The 11,438-nt window shown below is 62.2% G+C and overlaps 1 protein-coding gene across 1 annotated transcript; it reads right to left on the bottom strand.

Moving 5' to 3' along the window:
- Positions 1-644: 644 nt before the first annotated feature.
- Positions 645-10,435, bottom strand: NR2F6 (nuclear receptor subfamily 2 group F member 6). Its single transcript, XM_059160432.1, has 4 exons — positions 9,925-10,435; positions 6,268-6,362; positions 2,671-3,255; positions 645-1,376 (listed from the first exon to the last, which is right to left on the bottom strand). Exons 1-4 carry the CDS (start codon positions 10,212-10,214, stop codon positions 1,102-1,104), a joined length of 1,245 nt encoding a protein of 414 aa, XP_059016415.1. The 5' UTR covers positions 10,215-10,435; the 3' UTR covers positions 645-1,101.
- Positions 10,436-11,438: the final 1,003 nt, after the last annotated feature.

Below are 11,438 nucleotides of genomic sequence, written 5' to 3' on the forward strand. Positions count from 1 at the left end.
TCTCTGAAACGAGAGTTACTTCAGTTACATGTGAGAAGAAACCAAACTCAGAGGGCTCAGGCACAAAAGGGTAAATTAGGGATCATGGAACTGAAGAACCGAGAGGTTTCAGGTTTGGCTTGATCCAGGGGCTCCAAAGGCATCCTGGGAAGCTGGTCTTGCTCTTTTGGCTCTGCTTTCGATTATATTCTACTTCCAAATCCCGCCATCAAATCTCAATGGTTAGCTGTGGGCCACACGGCCTCCCTGAACCAATTGCTGTGGCCAGGGGAATGGAGGGCTCTGTCTAAACATGTGGCAGGACTACCTCCAAATGTTTCTTTTGAGGACAATGGGGTCCAGACACCATGACTAAGAGCTGACCAAAGAAAACAATAAGATGTCTGGTCCAGGCCCTGTGTGAATCCATGAGGTCCACCTTCACAGGCCAAAGCCTGAACCTGAACCTGAGCCATCTACAGAACTCAACTCCTGTCGACTCACAGCTGACTGCTAGACCCCTCAAGGCACCCAGCTGCTTCCCCACAAAAACAGCAAGTAGGGCTGTTCCTAGGTTGTGTGTGTTCCAGATGGCTGGGAGTGGGTGGCGGTGGTGGGGTGACCCCTCATCCTCCCCTCCCCTCACAAAGACGATGGAGGCCATGCAGGTAGGAAACATCTTTATTATTGGCCTTGATTCATTCATCATATAGTGTCCAACGTGGATTACATGTCCAGACAACCTGCCTGGCACATTACTATGCCGGCCCCTCTAGTCCAGACGCCAGGCCGTCACATGAGGGAACCCAACCCTACCGGCCCCAAAAGTTCATGCTTGGGGTGCTGAGCGTCAGGCTGTCCCAGGAATGGGTCCCTCGGTCCCTCGCCCTCTATTCTGGCCAGGAGTTCTGGGGAGGCCGAGGCTGGAGCCTGGACAAGCACTCTCTTTTTGGTTTTGTGATCATTTAAAAAACAGAGGAGACAAACGTTTCACAGTCTTTAAAAAACAGGAGTCTGAGGAGAGAAGCCAAGGTCCTCCACTTGGGGGCCCCGCATGAGGCCAAAGCATCCGTGTCCCTTGAGGTGTGCAGACCCAGCCATGGTGTGGCTGGCCCAGCAATGTCACTGGCCAGAGCCGTAGGGCCAATTGAAGGTACTTCCTGACAGCAGCATGTCTCGGATCAGCGTCTCGATGGGCGTCTTGCCCACCAGGCGCATGAAGAACAGCTGGGAGATGAGGGAGGCGGGGACAGCGCGCAGGGCCGGGAGCCGCAGCAGCAGACGCCCGAAGCGCTGGGGCTGGGACGGGTACTGGGCCCGCACATACTCTGTGAGGGCCACCTGCGCCTTCTCCTGCAGGCTTTCCACGTGCGCTGGGTCGGAGAGGCCACAGGCATCTGGAGAGACAAGGGCCAGGTAGATCAGGTGGGACGTGGCCAGAGAACACAAGGCCCCAGGGGTGACAAGAGGGCACCACGGGGGGGGGGGGGAGGGCATTCAGGTGGGAGGTGGAGGCCTGAGGCACAAATGGGGGCATCTCGGGCAGTGCCAGTCCTCCAGAGACACTGGGGTGACCTCCACTGAGGCCAGTGACACAGGAGTGTGGACAGTAGTGTCTCATGGACAGTGGTGTCTCAAGGACAGAGGAGCCCCGACTGAGGCCTTTGGCAAGGTGACGATTTCTAATCCAGCTCAAGGGGAGGAGGAGCTAGGGAAGGGACTTGGGAGGGCAGGTCAACCCCAGAGGGAATATTCAGACAGAAAGGCCCCTAGGGTGTCAGTGAATGTGACAACATCTAAACTGGGGACCCATAACGGGTAAGGTAGAGAAAGAATCTTCTGGGGAATGAGGGGCAAAGCCACATTTATCAAATGAAAGCCACCTCTCAGAGTGGCCTAGGTCTGGTTCTTGCATCCCTGACCCCATCAAGACACTGGGATCTGAAATCTTCCAGAGTGCAGAACCAGCTGTGCCACCAGAGTAAGATAGGGCTTTGGATGCTAGGTGGTTAACCTAGGACTAGGAAGGTATTGGGACAACCCCGCCCTAGCCCCACCCACCGCGGGAGGCCTCCAAGACACGCCCCTGCTCAGTCCCACTTCCAGGGGCCCCTACTGCCAGGACACTACCTTGGGGGCAGTTGGGGGGCCCTGGTTCAGAAGTCTGAGGGCCCAGGAATCAGGGAGTGGAAAGCGCAGGGAAGGCCAGAGATCCCGGCCGGCTGCCTCCTTAGCTGCACAGTAAGCAGGAAGCAGCACCTGATTTGGCGGATGAGGGTCTGAGGTACTGGGGAGGACAAAGGTCAGGGACCAAGGGCCAGAACCAGGTGTCCAGGTCCGACCTCCCTCATCCTCCCCCTCTCAATCTGCTCAGGGCCGAACAGCACCTTGATGAGAGAGTGGAGGTCGGGGACCCGGGTCTCAGGGAGCCTGGGAATCAAGGAGAGCCTGGTGGGGCCTTAGTCACGGGTCTGGGCTCAGCTGTGGCTCTGGAGAGCCCGGCTCAGGGCTCTCAGGGAGATCTGGGGGCAGGGTGTCACACTGCCCCATCAGCGCTCAGGCACATGCTGGGCGCCAGGTCCGGCCAGCTACAGTAGGGGTGAGGGGTGGGGAGGGGAGGAAAGCTGGGGTCAGGGTCCAGGTCGCCCCTCACCGTGCACCCCCCCATACCGGAGCGCGAGCGCATCTCACCAGGCGTGAAGAGCGCGATAGCCTTGAGGCAGCCGTACTCGGCCGAGTCGACCTGCAGGCGGCCCAGCTTGTCCACCTGCTCCTGGAAGGCGCGCACCTGGTCCATGAAGGCCACGGCACGCTCGGCGGCCATGGGCGCGGCGTGCAGGCCGGCGGCGGCCAGGAGCGGCGCCGTGTGCAGGGGCAGTGCCGCCTGCGCCGCGTTCAGCACGAAGAGCTCGCTCCAGCTGAGGCGCAGCAGCGCCACCTGGTCGGCCACAGGCAGCTCGGGGAAGAAGGGCGCGTGGCGCGCCCACTCCACGGTGCTGAAGAGCAGCCGCGCCGCCAGCTCGCACACGTTGTCGATGCCCAGCACCGCGCCCGCCGCGCCGCCCCCTGCGCCGAACGCGCCCGCCGCGCCCGCGCCGAAGCGCCCGGCTGCCGCGGGGTAGGGCTCGGCGCGCAGCAGCTGCGCGATCAGCTCCGACACCGGCTGCCCCGGGAAGAGGTCTCCGCCCGCGGCCGCCAGCGCCGAGCCCGGGGGGCTGCCGGAGGAGGCGGCCACAGCGCCGGGCAGCGAGTGCGGGATGCGGCCGCGCTGCACCGCTGTGGGGATGGAACGGAGATGGGTGGGAAGGAGGGAAAGGAAGGGGGCAGGGGCGGAGGGAGGAGAGAGGGGTACCCCGGGAATCCGGCGGGGAGGGCGCCACGGGATGGGGGAGGGATTGAGGGACAGAGAGACCAGACAGGGGAGAGGGAGGGAAGGAACAAGGAGGGAAAATGGGTATCCAGGGCCATGGGGGGCAGGTGGGGAGGAAGAAAGGGGGAAAGATAATGTCATCAGAGGGTCCCTCGGCCTCTCTCCTCAAAGGCTTCCCACACCCAGCCTTTCCCTGGACCTCCCACCACACCCAACGGGGGCACAGCTCCAGTGGGAGCCCAGAGCCAGGGTCCGACCCGCCCCACCCTGCTCTGCCCTGTGCCCTCAGCCTACGGCCATGTCCACCCACTGCAGCCACCCCCACTGCCCACTGCTTGCTGATAAGCAGGGTGGTGGGATGCCTGGCCCCCTCCCTCAGAGGAGGGGGAAGCTAGACTTGTCATTCGTGTCCCTGTCAATCACGGGGGTCCCAGAGCTGACAGGGGGCCAGGGAGGGGTCACCTTCATACTACTTGCGGCCCCTGGCCAGCCTATCCTTAAAGCAAGTGATCTCTCCTATGGAGATGGGATCTCTTCTCCAGCTCCCCCCCTCACTGCACCCCCCAGGTCATGGCTCCCAAGGGCAGATCTCCTCTGCAGTGACCACACCCCCATGCTAGGAGTGGGGTCCCAGCCCTACACATGGAACAGCCATCAGTAGCCTTGCCCGTTAAGGGGGAGTAAGGGGAGCACCAACTGCTGGCCAGTGTCCCCAGGATTCAGATGAATGGGAAGGACACTGAGACACAGAGGGATAGTTCACCTGACCTGTGCCACCGTGGACGGGGTGCAGGGACAGACTGGGCTGCAAGCCAGACAGAAACTAATGATCTTTAATGAGCTGGCATCCCCTGTCTCATCTCCATGAACTTCTGGTCAATCAGCCAGGGAATGAATGGGGGGAAGAGACTGTGGGTGGGAGCCAGGGGCTAGCAGAGCTGAGCAGGGAAGCGGGGGCTTGGGTTCGAGGCTCCACAGGACTTCTGTGTCTCAACCATCAAAGAGGCGTAGCTGGATATGGCCAGAGAGTGGATCCCATCTCAACCCCCTGTCCCCCAGGGGGGAGGGGAGGGACCTATTCCTCCCAGCCCTTTGCTCACTCAGTTCTAAACCCCATATCCCACCATTTCACCCCCCACCCAGCCATGGTCCAACCTCAGAGCCTTTGCACTCACTATTCCTGCTTCCTGAGAACCCCTTCCCCAGCTCTTCCTCTTTATTCAGCCCAAACTGCGTGGGTTCAAGTCCCAACCCAACCCTACTGCTCTCTGACCCTGGGAAATGACTTCTTCACCTCTCTGCTCTCGGTGCTCAATTCCCCCACCTGTAAAATGCAGATGGTAATGACACTGATGATACCAACCACTAAATTAATAAGAATCCAACTTGCTTGGAACAGCACTAGGCATACAGTAAGGGCGAAATGGGCAGTAATTCAAGCCAAGAAACATGTATTAAGCACCTTCAATGTTCTAGGCCCTGGATAGGCACAGGGGCTATGTCAGAAAACAAGACAAACACAAGTCCCTGTCCCCAGGGAATGGACATTCTGGTGGGGGAGCAAGTAAACTACAGAGCAAGGTAGATAGTGCCAAATAAAGGAGGATGGTGAAGAGTAACCAGGAGGGCTTCTCTGAGGAGGTGTTTTTTGAGCAAACCTTAAAAGAGATAAGGGGCACTTGGGTGGGCTCAGCATTTCAATTCTTGATTTCTGCTCAGGTCATGATCCCAGGGTTGTGAGATTGAGCCCTGCACTGGTCTCTGCCCTAGGCATGGAACCTGCTTAAGATTCTCTATGGCCCTCTCCTGCTGCCCTTCCCCCCACCCTTGAAAAGAAAAGAGAAGAAGAGGTAAAGAAAGCATGCCGGTATCTGGGTAAGAGTGCTCCAAGCAGTGGCAACGACCTGTGCAAAGGCCCTGAGGTGGACTGTGCTTGGGGCATAAGCTGTGATTATGATTTTTTTCCCCACTCCCAAGACTTCGGAGATCTGAAGCCCTGATCTGAAGTACATCAGGACTTTAGGTCAAATGGACAAGTAGAGGCAAAAATCCAGGTTGTCAGGGTGGGGCAAGTCATCCGGGAACTTAAAAGGACCAAAGAGTAATCAGATGGTCTTAAGAGAAAGACTGAGTGGCCATTGCCAGAGCCCTTCCTAGCAGCCAGCAGAGAAGACACCAACTTTAAAGCAGGCTAGACTCAAGAAGCAGCGAAGAGCCACCAGCCTACCCCACACCAGTCCTGACAGAGACAGGAAGCCCAGCCTGGGGTGCTCGTCCCGCCAGTCAGGTCCTGCTCCTGAGCCCACCAGGCTCCACGTGGCAGCCTGTGGGTTCCAGCTGCATTCTAAGAGTGCTTGGTCCAGGTCTGGGCCCAGTCGTCCCTGCACACAAGTCCCCAGGGCAGAGACAAGGGGCTGGGCCTCCCTCTGGCTCCCGGTACCCAGGGTCAGGCGGAAGGGTAAGCTGCCCTTTGCCTTAATCGGGGCGAGTTCCTGCCTTGGACAAACACAAAGCAGAGGGTGGAGGATGAAGAAAGCAATCAAAAAAAAAAAAAAAAAAAAAAAAAAGCCACGCTTGTTCAGACAACACAGGCCAGGCTAAGGGGACACACGGGTCACCAAGGTGTCAGGGCCAAAGAACCTGACTCTGAGGCCAGAGGGCCTGGAGAGGAGGGGCTAGGAAGCAGAACTGTCCTAATGGGGGCCTGAATCAGGGTGTCCCTTGCATCCCTGGCTCGTCTGCCGGTGACTATGGCTAATTGGATTCCTCCGGCCTGGGGCCAGACTGAAGCCTACAAGATCGTGGGATCAGTGGTAACAAGGTTAGCGGGCGCCAGACCCCACCCTCCACAGGTCCCAGACCCCTGAGACAGGCTGCTTGTTGGCCCTCTGCCTGCCCTACTCCGGGCGGGTACTCACCCTCCTTCCTCATGCCCACCCGGAAGCACTTTTTCAGGCGGCAGTACTGGCACTGGTTCCGGTGATGCTGGTCGATCTGGCAGTCACGGTTGGACCTATAGGCAGGCAGGGGGCCACCATGACACTCACGCCCTGCCCCTGGAGCCAGCCTCTAAGCCACCTTTGAAGGCTGCACCTGAGAAACGTCAGTGCCCTCCCCCACCCTCCTGGCCCCCAGGGCTGGGCAGGTATCCCCAGAAGGTCACAGGGGGTTGGAACTGCGTTTTGAAGGATGAATAGAAGTTCCCCCAGAGCAGAGAGGCCATTCCAGGCAGAGGGGTGAGGAGAGCTTTCGGCTGGAGACAGTTTCATTTTACTTGGTGTCTGTGGGGGCTAAGGGATGGGGGTCTTTGTCCCAAGGGCAATGTGAGAACAGCAAAGAAAGGTATGTGGTCAGGGAGCCGGGCCTTGGGGGTTAACTAAGACACTAGGGCCAGGTCAGGGCCAGTCTTCTCTGGGCACAGTAGGGCCCCAGGATTGTCACCCTGCACAAGATTGCCACGAATGAATCAATGAATGAACCCCTGTGCTCCCTTTTAAGATCCCACACCCATGTGCCCTCCTCTGGGGGAACACCTTCCAACTCCCAGCTGAGCCTAAGAAGCTTCCTCTGCATGGCCCTCAGGGATCACAGCCCCTTCCAAGGTTGGGATTGGGGCCCCGCCCAGCAACAGAGTGAGCTCCCCGTCTAGGGTCAGTCCCAAGCAGGAAGATTCAGGCCCTTGTTCAAATTTCTCCAGCACTTCTTTCCCTTAGACCCTATCCCTGTGCTCCTTCGGTGTCTCTCTATCCTGGGCTCCAGACTCTCCAAGTCCCAGACCTGGGGCAGACACTCCTGGGGTCCCAGCTGGGTACCAAGAGGGGACCCAGAGACAGTCGCAGAGTAAAACGAACTCTCAATGAAGTTAAAATTCAAACACATCTCAGCCACAGGTACTCAGCCCCAGCCCTGGGGCAGCGACTTCTCCACCAAGACTCAGTTTCCTCATCTGGAAATGGGAGGCCCGGTGCCAGCTCTATTTGTGATGCACTGGGTCTGGGGGAATCAGTGGGGGGCGGGGGGACTTTCAGGGAGGGTGTCAGGACCCAAGCCCAAGCCAGGGGGTTCTCAATGGCAGGTTCAGGAGAGCTGAGGTGCTGCGGGTCTCCGAGTGTCCACGTCCCACAGCGCCAACCTCTAAGCCCAGGCGTCTGTCCCTTGCCGGGCCTGAGCCCCCAGGAAGAGGCCCTGCTAGGGTGGAGAGAGCTCAGGCAGAACCAGAACAAAGCCCAGCAGGCAGGCAGTGGGAGGGTCCTGGGCAGCCGGGTGGAAACAGCCAGGCCTGGGGCAGACAGGCAGGCAGGCAGGGGCCCAGCTTAGGGCCCCTGACCTCAGGGGAGGTCCTGAGCCTTCTGCCTCAACTTCCCCAGCTACAGAGTTGAGACAGATCTCCTGTCCCTCCAGACGGGGACACAGTAAGTTCCATCTGTTATCCCACCTAAGGAGAACATGCTTTACCCAAACCCATGGCCCAACTCAGCCTCCTCCCAAGGCTTCTGGCCTCTGGTCCAATTCCATCCCTGCCCTCCCTTGCTCACATACCCTCCTCTCCGGCTCCCTGTCATCCTCAGTCCAGCACTTCTGATCCACTCACCTCTAAGTTCTCCCACGCCTGGGTGGTCTCATCTTACAACACTGCTCCCCTAACCTGCCACTGAGTGTTTGTCTGGGCCACACTCGCCCCAGAAGTGCCCTTCACTTCCTCTACCTGCCAAACCCCTCCTGCCTTAAGGCCTACCTCCCAGGGACCTCCTCCAGGCAGTCCTCCCTGAACCTTGGGCAGAGCCCCTTGCTCTCTCCTGGGGCTCCGAACCCATCTCTCCCCGGAGCCCAACCCAGACTCCACAGGCAGGGAGCATCTGTGCCTCACTGTGCCTTCTCCAGGCTGGGAGAGAGCTGGGATCAGAGCTGGGGTCTCTCTGAGGGGCTGGCATCAAACCTCCCAGGCTAGGCCCCGAGGGGACTTTGCTGAACCAATCTGAGGCTCAGAGAGGGCCAGAGACTTCACCTGGTCACACAGTACAGAGCTTCTGGAGAATCTGCCAGCCCCAAACAATGCCCCCCTCCCCTGCCTTGTAGATCCCCGCTCCCACCTTCAGAGAGCCCCCCTGGGACCCCAGAGCCACCGAAGCTCCTCCCTTGCCCTCCCCAAAGACCTGGCCAGAGAGCAGGCGGGTATTCCCGCATCAAGAATGAGGCCAAAGTCTGGTGGCCCAGTTAGCACTGGAGGAGGGAGCGAGCCAGCTCTCCCACACATACACACACACACACAGCTACCCCAGACAAGGCCCTGACCGCAGACCTGGGGCCAAACTCCAGCCTCTGGTGCTCAGGACCCCGCCCTCTGGCTTCACCAACAGGCCCTCCATCAGCTGCCCTCTCCCTGGGGACACCCTGCCCAGGACTCAGCTGCTCCCCTCTTCCCTACCCCAGTTCCCCTTGCTAAGCCCCAACTGGGGCAGGGTCTCCCCCTGGGTGCCCTAGGGCTGGGCCAGGACCTCGCCGGGCCTCAGTTTTGCCTATCTGGAAAATGGGACTCTCCATACCAGCTCTACAGGGCCTACACATGTTCCTGTGGGGGTGCAGAGTAGGAGCTCATCAATGGATCGAAAAGGCACTCACAGAAGAGCAGCAGCAAAGGGGGCCCTGGGCTAGACACCCGACCCCAGCACCAACCAGAGAAACCAGTAAGGCCACACCCTGTCAGCGGGGACTCCAACCTCAGAGGGCCCAGGGCTCCTTCTTGGAAACGTTCACCCCCACCCTGTCAGAGTCCACCGAAGTTTCAGGGATTTTCCAGGAGCCCCAGGCCTGAACCCACTCCTGCATGGGGGGAGGGCTGGAGCAGCCAAGGTGTGGTCAAACGCAGCCCCCCTCCCAGCCCTTCGGTGGCGGTTTCCAGTGACCCAAGGCCCAGAGTGAGCCCACAGTGGGGTGGGGTGGGGGCGGGCAATTCCCCCCCCCCCATAGGCAAGCCCAGCTCCCCCCACAGCAGGGCTACCCATGCGAAAGAGGCCGGAGGCCGCCTGGTGCCACCCCTGCCTTGCTCCCGCCGCCGCCGCCGCCGCCTCGGTGGCCAGGGCGACTTTGGAAGTGATATTTGACCCCAAGGGCGCGCCGTATCGATCCGCGCGGCCGCAGACAATGGCCCCTGGACGCTGCGAGCTCCACAGTCCAAGTTCCACGTTCGATTCCCGCAGGGTCCCCTGCGCGCCGAGATCCCCGAGAAGGGATGCCCTGGGGTTAGGACCCCACCCCTGACAGCACCCCCCAACCCTTCCCCGCACGGAGATGACCCCTCTCCAGAAAAAAGGGAGGGAGGTAGAAGGAGCAAGGAACTGGGGCGGAAGCCGCAAGGGACCACCTGAGGAGGGGGACCTGCATCGATACAGCGCCGACTGTATACACAATCCCAGGAATGGAATGGAGGAGGGGAGAGGGGTCTGTGCCCCTATCTCAGAGAGGGGAGTGGAGGCCCGGGGAAGGTCAGCGCCAGGCCCAAGGTGACCGAGCAGGTCAGAGGCCCGGCCCAAGCTGGGGCCGGGTGCACAGCAGCCGTGCGCTGAGAGGGGGCTCACCGGCAGGTGTAGCTGAGGTTGCGGCGGATGCTCCGCTTGAAGAAGCTCTTGCAACCCTCGCAGGTGAAGACGCCGTAGTGCTTGCCGCTCGACTTGTCCCCGCACACCACGCAGTCCACCTGCAGCCCCGGCCGCTCTTCGTCGCCGGGCTCAGCGTCGCTGGCTGCGCCCGGGGGTGAGGCCGAGTCTTCCTCGGCCGCGCGCGGGTAGCCGCCCGCCTTGTCCACACCGTTCGTGTCGCCGCCGCCGCCGCTGCCGGGGCCGCCCCAGCCGCCGGTCACCATGGCCATAGCCCCAGGGCAGCGGGGCCGGGGCGCCCCCTCCGTGCTCTTCCCTCCGGGCACCCCTCTCGGCCCGGGGGGACCCTACCCGGCACGCATCCGGGCCCGGCGCGCGGGGGGCACCGGCTGCACCCCCCAAAAAAGTTTTGCAGCAACTTCCTGCGGCCGGTCCGCGCGCCCGGGCAGAACTGGTCGGGCCGGTTCCAGGCCAACTTTCCCACGCGTGCGCGGGGCCGGGCCTGGGGGCGGGGGGGCGCGCTAGAGGCGCGAGCCGGGGGCCCCGGGGACTCGCGCCCCGCCGCCCTGGGGCCCCGGCGGGGGCGCGCGGGCCATGGCCCGGCGCAGGCTGCGCAGGGGGCGCCCTCTGGCCTGGCTGCCGCTTGGCCGGGGGCTGTGGCCAACTTAGCGGGCCGCCATCCGAGCGCGGGAGGCCGGGGGGAAAGTTTGGCCGCAAGTTACGCGGCCGCCCGCGGCGCGGGGGAGGGGCGGCAGGCGCGCGCCGGGGCCGGTCGCCGCGCCCCCTGGCTCCCCCGGGCCCCCAGGCGGCCGCTCGGGGCCTGCAAGCCTGCGGGCCGGCGCTTCCCGAGCTGCCGCCCCCTCTGCGGCCGCGCCTGCCCGGCCTGGGCCTGCGCCTGGGCCCGAGCCTCGCTCTCGCCGCCGCCGCCGACCCCGCGCGCCGGCCTCGCGCTGCGGCCGGTTTGACACACAACGTTCCATTCGCGGGGCGGGCGGGGGGCGGGGGCGGGGGCAGGGGCGCGCGCCGCGGGCTGGGGGCGGGCGCTCGTTGCCCCGGCGACGGCCACCCTTATAAGGGCATGGGTGGCCTCGCTCGGCGCCCGGCGCCCGGGCCGGCGGGAGGGGCGAGGGCGGAGCACGGGGCCGCACGGCCTGACCCTCCCCCCTCCTCCCCCCTCTGCCCCCGCCCTCGCCCGACTCCAGCCTTAACCCCTGCCGGGCCGCGGCGGGAGCCTGGCCGCTGCTGCCCTCTGCCCTTCTGCAGGCTCGCCAAGATGTCTCTCCAAGGCCCTCCCCTCCACCTCCGGCCTTGGACGATGCCTCACTCAACCGCCCTCGAGGCGCACCTCAGAACCCTACCCCTGCATTCCCCGCAGAAGCAATAATAGGGGGCCGGTTGCCCCCGGGGGGGCACGCCCCTGCGCAGTGTACACACACACACACACACACACACACACACACACACACCCTGGGGCATTTCTTTGCACAGTTGCTTGA

The sequence above is a fragment of the Mustela lutreola genome, chromosome 2 (genome assembly GCF_030435805.1).
Source record: "Mustela lutreola isolate mMusLut2 chromosome 2, mMusLut2.pri, whole genome shotgun sequence".
NCBI classification, from domain to species: domain Eukaryota; kingdom Metazoa; phylum Chordata; class Mammalia; order Carnivora; family Mustelidae; genus Mustela; species Mustela lutreola.